Source organism: Phyllostomus discolor, chromosome 7, assembly GCF_004126475.2.
Source record: "Phyllostomus discolor isolate MPI-MPIP mPhyDis1 chromosome 7, mPhyDis1.pri.v3, whole genome shotgun sequence".
Classification (NCBI taxonomy): Eukaryota; Metazoa; Chordata; class Mammalia; order Chiroptera; family Phyllostomidae; genus Phyllostomus; species Phyllostomus discolor.
Window position 1 is genome coordinate 24764486 of NC_040909.2, and position 19681 is coordinate 24784166.

The following is a 19681-nucleotide window of genomic DNA, read 5'->3' on the forward strand; positions in this document are numbered from 1 at the left end:
TGAACAAGAGAGGCAAACCCTGTTTCCTGGTGAAGTTTACATTATAATGGCGTGCATTATATTTAGTAATAGGAAGAGGCAGATTCAATTAAAGAAAAACAACTTTTGTCAGTGTACTTACCAGCAATCTGCTGCTGCCTGCCAAAAGTTAGACTGCGCAAAGGACATCATCGCATTCAAATGCTGATTTGTATGACCACTGAAGACAACATGAAAAGCCTCATGCAGCTACTCCTAAATTCTTAAGACAAATTTGAAGTGCCCAATTTTTAAAAATTGGAGTTGGATTTTCCCATTTCTGGGATAAATGACGATGCTGTTGTCAAATAATGAATAACCCAGTGTCAACCATCATTTCAAACCAAATCTGGGACACCCAATGAGAAATAAGCAAAGTAACTGCACTGGGCCCTGTGTCTGGAAATCAAGGCATATTATTAAGCTAAACTGTTCACTGAAAAATGAAACAAGCATGATAAATGAACTGCTGTGACAGAATATTGGGAAATTGACACATGCAACTGAGTACATACTTTTTTAGCCTTTTCTATAAAATGCTTTCCTTCATTTCAGATATTAATAACTGAAGTATTTTTTAAATACAGGTACCAATTTATATCTCTTAAATGAAGTCTATCACACGAGCCTCAGAGAATTATGTTAGTGCTTAGGTTCTTGCAGCTAAGTGCTATTCGTATCTAATTATTTAATACAGCTATTATTATTGTTGTGTTTTAGAACATTAATTATTATTTCTTAGAGAATTAACTTCATTAATACAAACCTTATTCCTACAACTTAGGTGGACCTCAGTGACAACATTGGCATGAAATGCAATACTGGGTCAAGTGAGACTACAGGTTCTCTCAGAGTTTCCTAGTTCTATGATTCGTCACTACTCTAGTTACACAGTGACATTTTAATGATTTCCAAACACTTATCTTGATGGTCTAAAAATATCATTCACTAGGTGTGCCTTTTCTGCAAGACATGCCATCAGTTGGTGAATTAAGGTGTTTTCCTCTATTAAGTGCAGGTAAAAAGAGAGAGGGAAATATATGACTCACAATTTTTATGATCATTTTATAACCATGCTGGCTTGCAGTAATTACTTTACCTCTATAAAAATACTACCTACTTTTGTGGGACATTTATAATAAGGTAGAAGAAAAAAATGTGCTCTGGCACATCCGAGAGGGCATGGCAGCCCTTCAGCCCTCTTACCCATATCCTGCCCTACGCACCTCTTCTGTTTGCTGCCTCTGAATTGTATCCTTTGTAACAATATAAATTATTTCTCAAGTTTTTGTGAGCCATTATAGCAAATTACAAAGTGATAACCCCCGACGTTGTAACCAAGCTGGACAGAAGTTTGTGAGCACCCTGGGCAACCAATACTGTGATTGGCATCCTGAAGTAAGGCAGTCCTGTGGTGAGGATTCCTGAAACCTATGGAATCTGACACTAACTCCATGTAGTTAGTGTCAGAAATGAATTAAGTTATAGGACATCCAGTAGGTGTCCAGAGAGTTGTAGAGTGAGTGTTGGAAAAAGCCCACATATTTGGTGTCAAAAGTGCTGTGAATTAATACAGTTCATACTGACCATGTGTATCACAAATACCAAAGAAAATAGTAAAAACAAAAACTGCACAGTGATTTCCACAACCTTCTCTCATTGGACGGCCATTACACTTGCTCTCATATCCAGGTAACTTTAATTGTACAACTGCTCTTCCTTTGTGTATGTAAAATATGCCACAGTATTTAGTCATGCAAACACAAGGGGGAAAAGTGTATTTGCAAACACTTCAAATAATAAAAGTGGGAGCAATACACCATGAGTGTTCTCCATGTGTGTTGTCATTTCAAGACACAGTATATTTAAAATGCTCATACACATTTTTAAAAAGAGCTGAAGTAAAATATATATTCTTAAACAGACGTAATTGTTGAAATGTCAAATAGCTGGTTCTGGTGAAGACCCTACAATGTAGGTAAGTCCCACAATGACAACTGCTTTTCTCTGGTCACCAAATTCTCTCACCTTACTTCTGTTTAGACAAAATAATAGCAGCATTTTTCAGTATTAATTTTTGTCAGTGGACATAGAATGTAGGTTATTTCTAAATAAATTATAAACAGAAAATATAAGGTAAGTAACATAAAGTCTTAGAAAGAATCCTTAAAGATCACTGATTGACAAGCTTGTTTGTGCCTTAAAATAAATGATTATATAGCCATATACTATAAAATACAGATACACAATTCTTTGCAACATTCACTAACTTTGAGTTTTTATTTTGTATGTGAAATGAAATTTTGCATGCCTAAATTTTGAGCTCCTGCAATTCAAATAAAACTGAGAGATGTATTTTTAATCACATGTTTTTAACTTCACTTACCTTTCAGTTAATTTTTCCCTAATAAATTAAGTTGGTATCAATCTTTTTACTTCAATAAATTGTTTTCCTATCATCAACCTATTTGCATAGGGATATGAACTTCTGGTTCCTGTCAATTGAATCTTTAGTACAAGGAAGAGAATGCAAATTCATGTGTATCCCTGATATTTTGGAATAGGTATCAAATACTGACTGCCTGGAGTTATGAATATTTATCAGTTGCTGTTTAATACAAAACAATTTTTTCAGAGCATTTGAGTAAACAACTTCAAAATGTTATTCCATCTGTCAATGTTTTCTGAAAACAGTACAAACCTTCTTTTTTATCTTCTGGAGTGATCTTCACTTTTGTATCTGTTATATCTTTGAAGGATGCCAGAAAAAGTACCACATCTCCTTTCTCGTTCTTTATGGGAACAATGTCCAACAGGCACCAAAATGGAGACCCTGCAACAATAGTAACAATACAAATCAACCACTGCCTTGTGTTTTTTATCCTATAAAAATCTCAGAAATCAGTGGTACATTTAATAAAGTCCTTACTGTTTTCTCCTATCCCACAACTCCCCCCCAAAAATCTTAAAAATGTCAGTTTTCAGATTCCATCAATATTTAACCCATGTGCATAGCTCTTCATTCCCAAATGAAAAGCTATCTCTGAAAATCAGGCAGTATTTTAAACAAAAACACTTGTCTGTGCTGAGACATTTTTGCTTATGTCATTCAAATTGTATTTCTTCTTTGAACTGGCTGTTGATGATGAAGAATTTCACTTCATGAAGCTTTGCCCCTTCCCACCCCCACCACATACTAGTTCACAAATAAAGACCTTTGTTTGGTACCAGTTCAACAGGGGTTTATTTAGTCAATTTAAAAAAATGATTGCTCACCAGAAAGGCTAAAATTAAAAAGATGGAAAATACCAAGTTTGAGGTCAAATGTGTACTCACGTAAACTCTCCTACATTGCTGGCTGGTAGCAAATTAATACATATACTTTAAAACCTGCTCCAAAGTATTAAGACATATTCTCATAATACAATGTTATACGACCATGTGAATGTGAATGAGCAATGTACAAGAACTGACAATGAATGGGATGAATATCGATAACAATTTGTTGAGCAAAAGTAGCCAGATGCAAATGAGTGGAATGCAGTGTAAATACATTTGCATTAAGCATGAAGACAGGGAAAACTAATCTATGAGTCAGAAGTCAGGTAAAGTAGTTAGCTTTGGGATACTGTGGTTAGAAGAGGACACAGATCAGGGGTTCTGGGATGCTGGTCACCTTACTTTTTTTCTATGATCTTCATGTTGTTTACAGAGGTGGTCAGTTTTTGAGAACTAACCAACTCTCAACTTTGACTATGGGTATTTTTCATTATGTGTGTTTTATTTCAAGAACACATTTTAAAAAGCAATAAAGTTCAATTCTATTTTTCTAGCAAAAGAACCATCAGAAATATCATTAACAGGCTCAAGTTTAAGCCTAAGACTTATGTTTTGAAATGTTTTTGTATACATGGGTGGGCAAAAGTAAGTTTATGGTTTGTTTGTATGGAAAAAGATATGTAGTTTATGATTACCACAATAGCTTTATTAACTCAAAAAGAATAAACTCTGTGTTTCATGTACTCACAGCTGTAAACATACCTTTGCACACCCTGGTATTTTAAAATACATACTTAAAAATACACACAAATTCACACTAGATTTTATACTAAAAAGCATTCTTGGGAAGAAATATTGGAAAATTATGAAGTTGTTGATTAAAAGTAAACTATTAATCCATTCACATATAATTTTCCTTTATTTTTCTTTAGATAGGAAAAACTTTAATACTGTAAATTTCTATCATACTTGGGAGTTGATCTCAAAGTTAGATGTAAGACAGAAATAACAGACTCAGAAATAGTCTCGATGTTTTACTGTATCTCACGATTTCCAACACAGCTGATATGTCCACCCAGCCTCGGGATCTGTCATTATTTTTCTTTAGTTGAACACCAGATGAACCACTTGATTTATATTTAGGAACCATCTGACATAAAAATAATACTTTTATAGCTGCTGCTGTTGTATTTTTCAAAGTGGGGATGAATTCATATGCAATAAATGTGTATATGATGTGTTATGATGTTTAGTACATAAAGCATGGAGTATGTGCCCGTCCCCTAGATCCTCCTAAAAGTTTTAGAACCATGGTTTCCTCTTTGATTTTTTGTCTCACGCTTACAGTTTTCTTCCATTCATGTTCATTAATATCTGTGCCACAGCAATCCCATTTTAGTACTTCATCACCAGACTCCATGAGACCTCAGACCCAACCTCCACTCCAATGTTAATTAGCCATGTGACCGTAGGGAAGTCAAATAAGTTCTCTGGAACCTGATTCTCTCAATCATAATATTCTTACATCCTTTGATCCATGCTGGATATAATATTCTAAAAAAGTGAGTCAGTAAATCTATTCTATTGTCTATGACTAATGGAGAAACCTCATAAGTGAGCCATACTTTTGGCAAAACACTGCTACCTCCATCATCCTAGGATGGCTCTTACTTCAAATTTTTTCTATGGCTACTACTTCAAGTTGAAAGCCCTCTTCACTAATTCTGTAGCTATGGTAGGAACAAAAAGAACCATTGGACCAAGCTATCAATCAGACCCTAGAGTCAGTAATAGTGGGGACATGGAAAATGGTATGAATCTGATATTTTAGTTCACATTTTAAAAGCAGCTCTCTGTCAATTACCTTGTAAGAGCATCATCCAAGTCAGAATAGAGGTTATTAATTTTCCTGAAAAGCCATTTTATCTATACACTCAAACCAGGATCATTATTGTCTCCACAGAGCCTTTGCATGGGTGTACCAATGTATTTTAGAGAGAAGCAAAGCATAAAATGAGGTGAAAGCCAGGAAATAGCTGCCAACACTACAGCATTCTCTAACCAGCCCATGATGCACACTAGTCATTTCACATCATGTTCTGGGAGAGCTGAAAGGTCACTTTGAGATCTGTCTTTTAAGACAGAATGAGATGGGTTCTTTGACTTTTTCTAAATTCAGTAAGACTTCATTAATGTGGGTGCCCCTATATTCAAGTTTTATAATGATTTGGCATGAACTAGGCTGATGTCTACCTTCCAGTTGCATATGTGACAAATGAAAAAATGCATTAGGAAAACAAAGTACAGGACATATAGATCTATTTCCTCCCTCCGTCCCTCCCTCCTTCACCTTCCCTTCTTCCCTTCTTCTTTCAACTGCTCCTTCAACCATATGCACACCATCTCCCTTACAAATATGGTTGTGATACCTCTAATGTTAGAAAGCAAAGCATATGACACTTGCTTCCTTTTCCAGAAAGAGGAACAATGCCAAATGCTACCAATCAGGTTCAAAGCAATACCTTTCACAAAGTTTGCTTGCTTATCCTTCCCTGCTCCCCTAAATCTCTCCACCAGGCCCTCTGCGCTAACTCTCTGATAAAATCTTCAACCTTCCATGATGGTAATAATTCAAGCCTATTCCCCAGGGTCAGCTTCTTCCTTTTCACCCAAGGGCACAGTGATGGTCATGCAATGCCTTTTAGTTAGCAGCAGTCCAGGCCTGGCACAGTAAGTCTCTATCGGAGTGAAGTGGGAGGGGGCAAATCCCCCACCCTCAGATTCTGAGATGTGGAGGATTCTTAAAAGCAGGGTTAGAGGGCAGAAATCTTGTGTCAATTTTAACTCCTTTTGTATGTATAGCGCAGCCAGTAATTACCATGTGGGTTGGTGAGTGCTAAAACAGACGAGGCTCTCCCAGGATTTAAGTTAATAACACCTTTAATTTCCCTGGATAAGTACAATTCATGTGGAGAAAACAGGGTTTATACCCTATATGGTAAAATGTATTTTCAGGATTGCCTAAATAATTATACAGAGCTTAAATCTGGTGGAATGTTCCATGTCTCCATTTTGGTGCTTTCTTTTTCTTCACTGGGAAACAAGGACACAGGAAAATTTGACTTGCTAATATTTACAAGTGAAAAAAGATTTATATGTATTCCATATATGCCACAAAGATTATATTTGGCAATGTGAAAACTAATGATAAGGTTTCCAGCAACAGTTCATGGTTTAATAATCTAACACAAGGAGGTGCCAATATAAAGAAAACTGAGTTGTGAGTGTTTTCCTTCTCTTGAATGACTATGCTCTCATAATGAGTTGTTACAAGTTGCATTTCTCGGCGTCACACAAAATGGGACATGGACGCATGTCCTCCTAGTTCTTGTATCAAGCAGGATTTTAGCTAGGTTTTTAATGATAAATATATGTGGTCTTAGTTTTCGCAATTATGACAACAATATTACAATATGCTAGATGTCATCGTCATCAGTCTCATGAGAACTACATATTTTCAGGTGCTCCTCACATTTCACATTAAATCCAATGAGTCTTGTTTTCAACAACCATTGTTGCAGTGCTACTTACTTATGATGTAGTGACAAGCTTGGCAGTTTTCAAACATCAGTCCAGGGGATATGTATTGGGGTGGGGTGGGAAAATGACCACAGGTACGTGAATAAGGCCACTGCTAATAGGAGCTGAATTCCGGGACACTTCCATCTGTAGCAGCAAGAGTAAAGCAGCGATAGGAGGGCTACTGAGTCAGCACAGAGCACTTTATCACATTGGCTAGTGCACTCTTTGGGCCTTAATCATCTCTTGCCCACACTTCAAGTGTTCTCTGTTTCTAGTCTGTCTCCCATGCTGTTTCCGATAAGCTGTGAAAATATATGGTCCTGAAGAAAAACACCCAGTGACTTTTCACTGTTTGCTGAAAGCATTCACATAACATTACAAACTTCTATTAATTTCAAGAGACTAGAAAGGAAAACAAGAGTGGGATGGCTAACGTGAGGAATGAACTTAAAGAAAGTGTCATACAAAAAAGGACAGGGGAGTTCCCTTGGAGTACCCAGAGCAGACAAGCCCCTACAGCAGCATCACCAGCTCTCTTTAGTATTCGTACTATACTAAGGATGAAAGCAATGATTCTTTGGTGAAATAGCAGGTAAAGGGTTCAACTTATCTTCAGAGAACACCTCTTCCAAGGACCATCCATCTACAGTGCAGCCCATATAAATTTTAAGTCTGCTCAGTCCCCATTCAGTTCACTTTGAGTGGACACCCCTTCCCCAAACACTCCAGGACACTAGTGGACCAAAGTGAAGGGCACTGGGGCCCTGACGCTTTGTGTAGTAGTAAAGGGCAGAGTGAGGTTGGTGAGAGATGAATTAAAACAGATGGAGACTTCCCTGAGCTGGGCAGTGGCTACAAACACTTTTCATTTCAATGTTTAATGAATAACAAAGAACTCATAAACAATGTATTTTAAATTTGCTTCAGTATAGAAAAAAATTGGCAAAATACATACAGCATATTAATGGTGGCAGATTATGGAATTATCATTTCTATGTTTTTTTCTTCTTCAGATCTTTCCTTCAGTTTTTCCAGAATAAGCATGAGGAAACATATAGTGGAGATTATGTCAGCTCTCAAGATTTAGAATAAGAAGGGTAAGGGGTGCAAGACTGGGCAGTATGAGTGATGAAGTCATGTTTCTGGGTCAATCAATTTATGTATTCCCCATGATTACTTCAGTTCTAATATTGCAGGTGTTCCATTTCAAAATTTGAGAAAAGTTCCATGTTAAGTGAGAATATTCAAAGAAGAGATGGGAAAAGGAAAGGAAAAAAGGAAGGAAGGGAGGAAGGGAGGGAGAAAAAAAAGAAAGAAGGGTGAATCAAATGATGCTGAACTAATTTGAAGGTGTCAAGTTTTGATTTTTTTTCTTCTTTCCATTTTGCTCCAAATTCCCTTTGTCCTTAAATAAAATACTTTGTTCCTCTCCCAGGAGTATGTATAGCCACTTTCCAGAAATCTCTAATAATTACGTGGAAGAGAAGCTTAGGAACTTGAGATCCAAAGAATATCCCCAAGATGGGCTTGGTCAATAGTTCCAACATCCTTGTTCAACAAATTGTTTACTGTATTATTGACCAGCAGAGCTATTACTTCCTTTAAGAAAATCAAAGTGCTCCTGATGATAAACACAGGTAATTCTTACTTACAATTGAGAGGACTTTCTATATGGTTTAAACACAAATTCGGCTGGGATAGGTTTTGAGGAGGAGCCAGGGCATTTGGGTACAATCTGATGCGAAATATAGGTTTAAAGCAGTCCTGACAATATTCCGCACACAGCAAGGGTTTAGTAATAGCTGTCATTTATTAACCTTCTGTTATGTACTAGACACTTGGCCACATACTTTTTATGGATCATATCTAAACTCCTCACTGATCAACCTGGTAACCTGATTCAGTTTACCAAACTGAATCATACTTTACAAATCTGAAAATTGAGATGGATAATGTTGTCTTCAGGGTCATGGAGCTAAGCATCAAAGACCAAGGTTTAAGATAAGCCTTTGATATTCCAATTTTTCTTTACTATATATTCTAGGAACGGTCCTATTCTATGAACAATGTTTGAGGAATTGAGTTTCACTTCCATTTAATTTCCCTTTCTACCCATGCTATAGGACATAATGACACACGTAGTTTTAAAAATGTCACATTATAAAAGAAGAAAGTGAAGTAAAACCTTTCGATAATCAACAAATTTCACTCTCAACCCTATAATAAGAGTAGAACTTCTTTTTGAAATAAGATTCAGCTACTTTGGTGTCAGACTGGAATGCATCCTTAATTAAGGTACACCTGGCACTTGTTCTTAATTTGCTTGAGTAGCCAGTGAGACAATGAGACCACAAAACCACCGTTTGTGCTGCTATTAGCTAAAACAACGAGAATGCACTTATACAAGCTTCATAATGGAAGTTGCTAACTATGGTTACCTAGTTGTCGATGTATGTGTATGTCACTGACTGTTGAGTTGACCCCAACTCCTGGCGATTCCATGAAGGAGTGATGCCTTCAATGTCTTGTTCTTAGCAATTGTGCTCAGTTTGCAGAGACTCATGCCTACATCTTCTTTTATAGAGCCCATCTATCTCATGTTTGGTTTTCGTCTTTCCTCACTGTCTTCTATTTTTTCCCCAGCATTATTGTGTTTTCCTAAAGACCCTGACTTCTCATCATGTTCCCAAAGTAGGACAGCTTCAGTTTTGCTATTTTAGCCTCCAGCAATGGTTCAGGCTTACTTCGCTCTAAGACTCACTGTTAATGAATGCATTACCATATTCTGACATCATTCACAAAACCTTTGTCTGACCCCTCCTCTCAATATGTTTCTGCTTCTCCATTTCATAGGAAGCTTCAGAAAAGGCGAACCCGGCTCTAGGTAGAACACATGGCAACATCCTCCGAACTTATTTTTTCTAAGACTGGAAACAACAAAGAGAACTGAGTCCTAATCAACTCTGAACCATGGCTCTCTCTTTTCAATGATCATCTTGGGGAAAGAAGACCTAATGCAAGGGACAGCTGTTAGCAGAAAAATACCTGATCCAACAGGCTTAGCTTCATGATTGCTACTTGTAAGCCACTTCTTTCTGGCAACAAAGCACTGAAATAGACTTACTCCCTTGATACTTGACTTTAAGAAAAGCAATTTAAGATTTCTTCAAACATGCAGTTGTTTGTTTGGTGAAAAAGAACTTGCTTTAAATGAGAATTTGAGGATAAAATTAACCCTCTATAATTGCACAAAGCTTCCATTGGAGGAATCTATGGTTTTTGCAGGGCAATGAAAATGATTTTTGGTGCCAATAAACACAATACCTACATGACCTCAGAATGGTTAAGAGGTTTGGGGACTCTGGATTTAGTTTAGGACCTCCCCAAAATATTTGGAGATTACATTGTAAGCAATTGGGTATAGTTATTCATTTATACAACAACTATTTACTGAGTGCATATTATGGCCAGAAACTTTTAAGTGTTTGGATACATCAGTAAATAAAACAGAATAGAACTCTGTCTTGTGTCCTAAGAGAACTTATATTCTACTCAGGAGAAAAAAACAATAAATTATAAATAATTATATAGTTTATTAGAGGGTTTTAAATGGTACAGCAAAAAGAAAATGTAGAGCAGGATAAGGGGATATAGGATGTGGGAAAAGGGTATAGGATGGTAGCATGCTATTATTAAGGACTTATTCATGAAAATGCTACTTAATATTTGTGTGTTATTGCTAACAGTGTTTTAGCTAACATTGTTTTAGAACTAGCAGTGAAAAGAGCATGATGCAGATCTGAAGTCAAGCAAAGAAGAGAAGAAAGGCAGGAAAACTGAATAGCAGTGTCTTAGTCTGCAGTGTAATTCTAATGATAGTTCACTGTAGCCATCAGGGAGTCATCCAGCCAAGTCGACCATTAGAGCAGCTCTGCATCTCCCAGGAATAGAACTGTCTTAGCACCCCTGCTCACTCGGTCATTGGCTGGGAGCAGCCCATGGAAAGTTTGGCCTCTGTGCTGTGATGTGTTTCAGGCTACAGCGGCTGAGGCTGTCAGCCAATTAGTCCCCTGCAATCAGAGATACAAGAGGCACATTCTCATGGTTGCTGTATTAACAAAATAGACATCTTGGATTTTTGACAGAATGGCATCTTGCCCCTTCCTCTTGTCCCTGCACATTCATATTCCATTGGGAATCAAACCTCTTCTGTGCATGACTAGTCCTCACAGGAGGGATGAAAAAATGGTCCACACTGGACCAATCAGGCTTTTGCCTCTGGTAATTTCAACCTTGAACAGAGGAACCCAAGATCAAACAAAGAGGAAGCAGATTCATTCAACAATGAGGGCCAGAAAAATCTTTCCAGTTATTCCTGCTACTTAGGCTTTACAGAACACTACTGCTCCCTGCCTTTACAAGGGCTAACTGCTCATTACTTTCTTTGATTCCATAAATAACAACATGTTTTCAATAAATGATTATTTTTGTCTAAGTTAACTAGGATCAATGTATGTTGCTTATAAAAACATCTTAGTTACAAAATGATATATTCAGAAAAGATAGTCAAGATGTAATGTAAAGAACACAGAACATAGATGACATTGCATGTGGAAGAGTCCTGGATTCTCCCACTTTCTTGCTGAGTATCCTCAGATACAAGTTTTACATCTCTCTGTATCACATCTGCATACTGGATATGTGGTCACTTCTTGTGATTAAGAGCTTTGAAGAGGTCGATATATATAAAAGTACTTATACCTTTTGACTAGTTATATAAAGTAAGGGTTTTGCTTCCATGTGCTTTAACTTTTTTAACCATAAAAAGCAACCAGACACAACTATGGCTCACTATTGATATTTGTTAAAGCCAGATGGTAGTATGGGGAGAGAGTATGTATTATGAAAATTGTTTTCTTCTGTCTATGTATAAAACATTTCATATTTTTTTAATTAAGAAAATATCACTCTGGAAAATGATGAATTATTTAATATTTCTTTGCTCATCTATTCTAATATCAAGTTGTAGTACACAAAGTTATCTTAAATTTCTGGAGTTGAAGATCTTTTTTTTAAGATTTTATTTATTCATTTCTAGAGAGGGAAGGGAGGGAGAAAGAGAGAGAGAGAGAGAAACATCAATGTGCGGTTGCTGGGTGCTGTGGCCTGCAACCCAGGCATGTGCCCTGACTGGGGATTGAACCTGCGATGCTTTGGTTCACAGACTGTGCTCAATCCACTGAGCTACGCCAGCCAGGTCAAGAAGATCTTAAAGATTATGAGATGGAACTCTGTGTTGTAAAGTTGAAAATCCTCAGTTCAGAGTGGTTAAGTCAACTGTCCAAGGTCAAAATGTTAATTATTGGAAGAGTTGAAACTAGACCTTAAATCATATGACTCTCAACTTTATGGGGTTTGTGCTAAGACACAGTGCATTTCTCCAAACATTAAATAAAAATCACCAAAGGAAAAAATATCATATAAGTGAATAATCTAGTTTTGATATCTTTAAAGGAAAAATGGTAGTGTTTGTATATATTATTGATTAATTAAGCCAGGATTTGTAACAAATCCAGCATTGATCAAATCCTTTTTAAGCAATTAGGTTCACATTAGAACCTGTGTTTAAAACATTGGGCAAAGAAGATAAAAAAAGAATGGAAAATATGTCCTACGAGAGAGCCTATGTTTTGAGATGAGCATTTGAAAACAAGGAAAAAGGAATTAAGCAGATACAGTTAAGGATCTCATGACAATTCTCTAGTGTATAAATAGAAGGTTGCAGTTTTGGGCGTCAAGTTAGCACTTTCCAAGAACATGCAGACAACAAACATACTGCATATTTCTTCCATTGTGCAAACTCTCAGCGAAGACTCATGAACACTGTGCCAGATTGCCCTGAGTCACAAGTTGGCAGGCATGTGAGACAAAACAGTTAGACGCTTCCTCGACTCACTGCTTCTGCTCTAAACTGCAGCTGGTATCTCTCCAGAAACTTGAGGCCAAACCCTAGCACCTGGGTAAGCACTGCTGTACCCACCATGCTCAGGTGAGGTATTAGCACGACAAGCCTGCCCCAAGGCAGACATCGCCAGTGAAAAATAAATTCATGCATAATATTTTCTCACTAGCTTCTATACAATTATAGGCATTTTCCTCCAAAAAAAAAAAGACATTTGGAATCTATACATGTAATTAAAACATGACAATTCAGAATTCTTCTAACTACGTGGGCTCTAATTTGTTATTCTACCTAACAGATTTGATAGGTTCATCTTCAGAGGTCAGGAAACATCACTTTGTAAAGGGCTAGATACTATTTTTAACTTTGTAGTTCATATAATCTCTGTATCGCCTACTTCACTCTGCCATTAGAGTGCTAAAATAGTAACAGATAATACAGGAACAAAGGAGCACAGCTGTTTTCCAGGAAAACGTCCTTTACAGAAACAGGCGTTGGTCCACCGTCCACCTTTGCCTTCCTGCAGAGGCTTACCGACTACTGTACGCTAGCCGTTCATTCTTGAGTCCTTGGGAGTTTTGCCCAGGTTCTTTACTACCACAGTACTAGGAAGAAGTGCTATTTGTTGGTGCAAGAACCAGCTAAAGTCTTTCTTTAGGTAGAACCTAGACTATGAATGGCTTAGTGGTGTACATTCTAAAAGATTATCCAGATAACCTTCATTTCTTAAGTAAAGTGTCATCATTTCTTTTCTCCTTTGGCTATGAGAATAGATTTAATTGTCTTTTACCTGAAAAACCAGTTGAGAGGGATCATTGACAAAGCTTTTCCTCTAATTTCATAACCAGAAGCTACTTTGGAGATTATGGCACTGACTAGGAACTCTCTGAGTGGCATTACAAAGCAAAATACATGCAAATCAGGAGCCTACAGGAGTGAAATGGAAACTGCTCAGAGCCTACAGGCAGCAGGCCAACACACCAAGCAGCTAAAAAATGCTCCACACTTACTAGTCTGGCAATCTCTTCATGCATGTAGATGAGCAGATAGTTTTCAAAACCATTCTAAATATTATATATAATGAAACTACCTTAGGCAAAAGGCAATTTTTTTAAACCTCAAAATACATTCTGGGTTTAATGCTTTCCCTTTTAATATCTCTTTTTAGGAGCATTGTTAACAAGATTTCTTTTGTTGTTTGACTCCTCCAGTATTTCTGAAACAGTGCCTTAAAAAAAAAAAACCAGAACAGGATGTTTCAAAAGAGAATTTAGTGGACTCAAAATTGAGGAATTCTGGGAAAGTATAGGCTTCAAGAAAATAGCTCTTCTTATCAGATTAAATCAGCTTTCAAGGTATAGTCTGGTTATATTGCGAATTGGTAATACCACGCCATAAGATATTTTGTCACTTGATGTCATTTTTGACAATGATGCATCTTGGGTTCTATCATCAGTGCTTGTGGATTTGTAAGTATTAAAAGAAACAAACACACAAAAAACAAAATCCATGCCCCAGATTTCTCTCCCCTCTCATATCAAAACATATACATTCAACAAAGTATAAAAAGCCAGATGCACATTTTAGAGTCATTTCTGGCACATCATTCCTTCCCACCCCCCAACTTCAGAGATCAAATCCTGTCCATGCCAGTGGCTAAACCTCTAAAATCTGTTTTAAATCCATTCACTCTCTTCCATCTTTATTGGCCACATCCTGGACTAAGCCAGGGATTCTCAAACTGCGTGTGCATCCAAATCCCCTGAAGGTCTCGGGAGGGCACAGATTGCGGCGAGGCCCCGCCTCCAGATCTGGTTCTGTAGGTCTGCGTGAGACATTCCTTACAAGTTCCAAGTGATACCAATACAACTAGTCTTCAGAGCACCCTCCGAGCAGCACTTGTCTGAGTGACCATTAGCACTTAATGTGGACCACCAGCAAAAATGATCTTTGTAAAAGGGAATAGTCATCATGTGACTTCCCTGCTTAGAACACTGAGTGCCTTTAGTTCTCTGGTGATAGCCTGGGCTTGATCTATAAAATCCCTGTGACCTGTCTGATTCCTATCTACCTTCCCACCCCCACGTGATTCCTTGGTGCATATTTATGAGAGACACTTCTCTCATAATTCTCTCTTTCTTCTTCTCTCAAATGAAGCAGTCTCTTGTGGGACCTTTGCATGTGTGACCCTCTGCCTAGAATGCTTTTATCCTTTCCTCCACATACTCATCTTCAATCTCCTCATCCCTCAAAATTCAACTCAAATATCACTTCCTTGATGAAGCCTTTTTTGTAGTGGAGGCTAGGTTGTATATCCTGTTATTCCCTCCATAACAGCCTGTAACTTGCCTGCAAACTAATTAACAGGTTTGTGTGATTATTTGATGTATCTTTCTCAGTAGACTATAAGGGTCAATAGAACCAGGAAAATATATTTTATTTTCTCTTGCACTCTCTCACATTCAAAGCAGAGTGCCTGGCCCAAACATCACATGCACTCTAAGATTTGTGTTCAAAGAACAAAGTTATTTATTATATGATGAATTTCAACTTTATAATAAAATCGCTCTGGTTGCAAAGATGATAACTAACATTTATTGAGTGCCTATGTGCCAGGCACCAAGCAAAGCACTCTGCAAGAAATATTTCCTCTAAACTTGTGAGGTAGATGCTATTACTATTACAATCATCTTAATTCTAGCCATTTTACAGATGAGATGATTGAAGCTCAGGAAGTTAAAATACATTAACCCTCAAAACAGAGTTCATAAGCATGGGAGCTTTTTTACCTGGTAGGAACAAATCTAGACTCAGAATCATTACAGCCAACATTTATGTCATTCTTTACATCACTTACTTTCTTTAACTGATCCCCTTCATAGTATTAATAAAAAATCTCATCTCTTTTTGCCTCTTATAGGCAAGAGTAGATATTGAAGGACAAGATGACTTGGCTAAAGTAATGCACAGCACGTCAGTGACTTAGCCAGAACACAAACTCAAGTCTTCACATACAAAGCTTGTAATTTTTTCCACTGAAGGTGATTAAAAAGTACTCTCCATGGTAAAAGGATTTTTTATTACATTGCTTTTTAAAAATATTCATCTGAAAATTTAAGCATCCTGCCAAGTTGTTAAAGGCCAACAATTATACTACTTCTTGAAGCACTTTCAGCTTTGAGAGATATTCACATGCCAGAGCTTCTAGGTAGAGCAAAAACGCTTCTTTGTCTTATATTCAGAGGGTTCTCATTGTCTCCAATACCAAGCACAGGATTGCTGAGCTGTGCGTAAGTTACTAGCTTTGTCTGCATTCTTTGGCACTGTCTCTCCAGCTGCTCCCTCTTGCCTTTTATTGCCAGCATGCTCTGGGGAGGCACTCACCTGTCTTGGCTGCCTTATTTGTTTACCTCCTTTGTGCCTGCACTGGCCCAACCTCCCAGAGGCAGCTGTGATAGAAAGGACTAAGAGCAAAGGGATGTCAATGAATAAATTCTCCAGAGTCTAATCCTGCATTCTTGAATTAAGGTACCTCAGGACAACCTGGTAGCTCCTCATGCAAAAAGATGTTGACATAGTAACCTAGCAGAAAACTCCAAAACACCACTTTCTCTACCTATGTGGGACAGAAAATTGAAATGAATTCTCCAAGTTGAAAAGAAGAAAAATATTCGAGTAATGAAACCAGTGTTTAAAAAGCAGAAAGAAATGGAGTGAATAGGTTAGGGGTATGGGGAAACTTTGAAGGAGAGGCAACCCCTTAAAGATGAAACAAGAGCAACATGAGTTCATAGAAGAATGTGGAAGGAGACTGATAGAGAACCTCATCTCTTCCAATACGGCAATAGTTCAGGGCTTCAGTTGAAAGAGCAAGACAAACATTTTTATTTATTCATCCAAATCAGTAGGTGTTTATTATATACCAAGGACTGTTTTAGGCACTGTAGATACCAAGATTAATATGGCACCAGAAAGTTCATCCTCAACCATGCACAATCTAAAGGAGAAGATAGGTGTATAAAGAGAAGGTTATAGCACAGAACGTGTCTAAGTTGGTTTGGGCTACTATAACAATGTACTATAGATTGAATGACTTACAAACAACAGAAATTTATTTCTCATAGCTCTGAGGGCCAGAAGTCTTAGATCAGAATGCCAGGATGGTCTGGTGAGGATCCTCTTCTAAGATGCCAACTGCTGACTTTTCACTATATCCTCACATTGCAGAAAGAAACCAAGCTGGCTCTCTGGCCTCTTCCTATAAGGGCACTAATCCTATCCACAAGGGCTGTGTCCTTATGACCTAATTATCTCCTAAATGCCCCACTTCCTAATTGAATGGGGATTGGGGTTTCAACTCACAAATTTTAGGGCGGAAACATTCTGTTTATTGCAAGATAGTACCTATGACAAAGAATGGAAACAGGACATGAAACAGGTCATAGTTGTTGAAGGCCTCACAGAGAAGTTAAGCTTGAACTAAGTCTTGATGATTTTATTAGCTTAATGTGAGAGTGGAGGAGGGGGTGAGTGTATCATTCCTGGCAGGGGGAACATGAAATACAAAAGCACAAGACAAGTTAAAATATGAAACATTAAAAAATAAAAACTATAAAAGAGGTTGAAACATGGGATTATTCTAGAATATGAATGAGGAGTCAGGAGAGAAAAAAAGGTGGAAAGGGAAAGGATGATTTTGAAGGGACAGATTATAGACTAAAGCAAGTTCATGAGTGGCCTTGTATGCCAGACTAAAGAGTTTGCAGTTATCCTGAAAAGAAATGAGGAACCGCTGAAGGCTTTATCATAGGTGAGTGGCATGCTCAGATTGGTACTGTAGGAAGAGGCTTTGGAGGCAGTGAGGAAGGGGAATCTCAGGGGGCACAACTGGAGACTGGGTGACCAGTTACGAAGAACTGTGCAACTCAGGGCCTTGAATATGAGTCTGAACTAAGGCAGTGGTAGGATGAATGGCTTTTCATATCAGGGCAAAAGGGTGTAGGGGGGTGCCCTAGAGATCTGAATTCCTGGTGCCTGTTATTGTATATATTTGGTAGGTGTCATGGAGTGAAAACACATTACTGGAAAATAAAGCACAATTCTACTTTTAAATAATCACAACCAGTCAATATTATATAATTATTCATGTTGAGCATATACTCTAAGCACGAATAGAATGGTATAATTTTTTGTGTGTGTTAATCTCATAATTCTTACACAGTCCAAACACATAGAGCTCTTGGCTAAGACATAACAGGATCTTTACAGGATCTTTTTGAAGATGGTTAGATGCCCATGGCTTTCTAGTAGGGTGACAGGAAACTAGTAACCAGCCCACAGGCCCAGGCTTGGAGTCACCCAGGACCAGGCATTAGATTCAGGCACCTAACTGTGAGATCTGAGGGTCTGGCACACTGGGAAATGGTAGTATACAGGTCCTTCTAGTTGGCAGGAAATGTCAGGGGAGAAAGGGATATTTATTAAATTGCTATAATGTTCAGGACCAGCCTCCCAAAGGGTCCTGGCTTTGGTTTAATGATCTGCTGTTAGTGTCTTGAAATTTTTAGTATTTTTAAGGGGTCTACATTTTCATACTGTCATGGGCCCTACAAATTATGTAGCTTATCCTGATAATGTATGTTGTACAATGGTTATTTCATTTGGTCCTTCATCAGACATCTATGAGGGTAGCATTGTTATAAAAAGATCAAGATGAGACTCAAACAAGCAAAGTCACTTAAGTAGAGTACATACCTAGGGAGTAGAAGAGAGCTAAGATTCAACCCCAGGCCTCTCTTAACTATTGCTCTCTTTATAGTAGCTATTCAGAACTAGTCTTTAGCCTGGGCACAATAAGGACACTGGGAAGACCTTGGCCAGGGCTTGATCTTCCAAGTTCAATATCACTTCTCACCATAGAGAGAGAACCTTTAATATAATAAACTTCCTTTGTTTCAACGGGAACTTGTTTAGCACCAAAGATTCTCAAACATTGTGGTTGTATTTCATTTCTGGCTAATAAATATGGAATAATGAATAGCCATTTGAGGTACACAAATGAAGGCCCTTAATGGGGTATTTCCTTGCTAGTTTGCCAGTGATCCCTGGAGGGAGGGGCATGGAGAGCACCTGAGAAGTCCATCTACCTATTCTCATAGACCAGGGGGAGGTGAGGAAGAGCCATGAGATTCCTATGTAGAAAGGAAGCTTCCTATGTAGAAAGGCTTAAACACTAAGCCCATGAGCATGGCTTAGTGTTTAAGGTACAGGAGTCAGGAATCAGACGGTCAGGACTTGGATTCCAGCCTTCCACTTAACTCCTCTGTGAATCAGTTTAACTTTGAAATGGGGAATTAATAAGATCTGCCTCAAAGGGTTGATGTGAGTATTAAATGAAGTAACAACCCAGGCAAAGAGCAGAGCATAGAGCTTGGCCCACAGTGAACACTCAGTAAATGTTAGCTGCAGCTATTTTATGAAGTTGTCTGTGTTAAGTCAGGAAGGCTGACGTTGAAGAAGTGAAGGTATGCAGGAATCTAGTTATGTAGGGGCAGTGACTGCTCAATCTCAGCAGGACAGGCAAAGCTAAGCAGTTCCTGATGAATGCACAGACAACCCATCTACACATCTGTCTCTCTTTGTTCCCATCATTCTGGCTGGACAGCCTGGGTGAGCACTTCAATAAACGGGCTGATGTAAAAGTTCTGTTCATTGATTAAACAATACAACCTTAAGCATGGGTAAAGAAAAATAACAAGCTTTCTGTTAGAGTAGCTTGCTATATATGAGAAGTAGACCAGGAAAGCTGCCTACGTTTACAAGTACAAAGCTTGAATACAT

The 19681-nt window shown here is 37.9% G+C and overlaps 1 protein-coding gene across 1 annotated transcript in view; it reads right to left on the reverse strand.

The window, feature by feature from the left end:
- The window catches only part of KCNH8 (potassium voltage-gated channel subfamily H member 8), a 279545-nt gene that overhangs the window by 153276 nt on the left and 106588 nt on the right, over nucleotides 1-19681 (reverse strand). Inside the window, 1 exon segment of the mRNA XM_028518251.2 lies at nucleotides 2720-2851. Coding sequence (XP_028374052.1) covers nucleotides 2720-2851 — 132 coding nt within the window.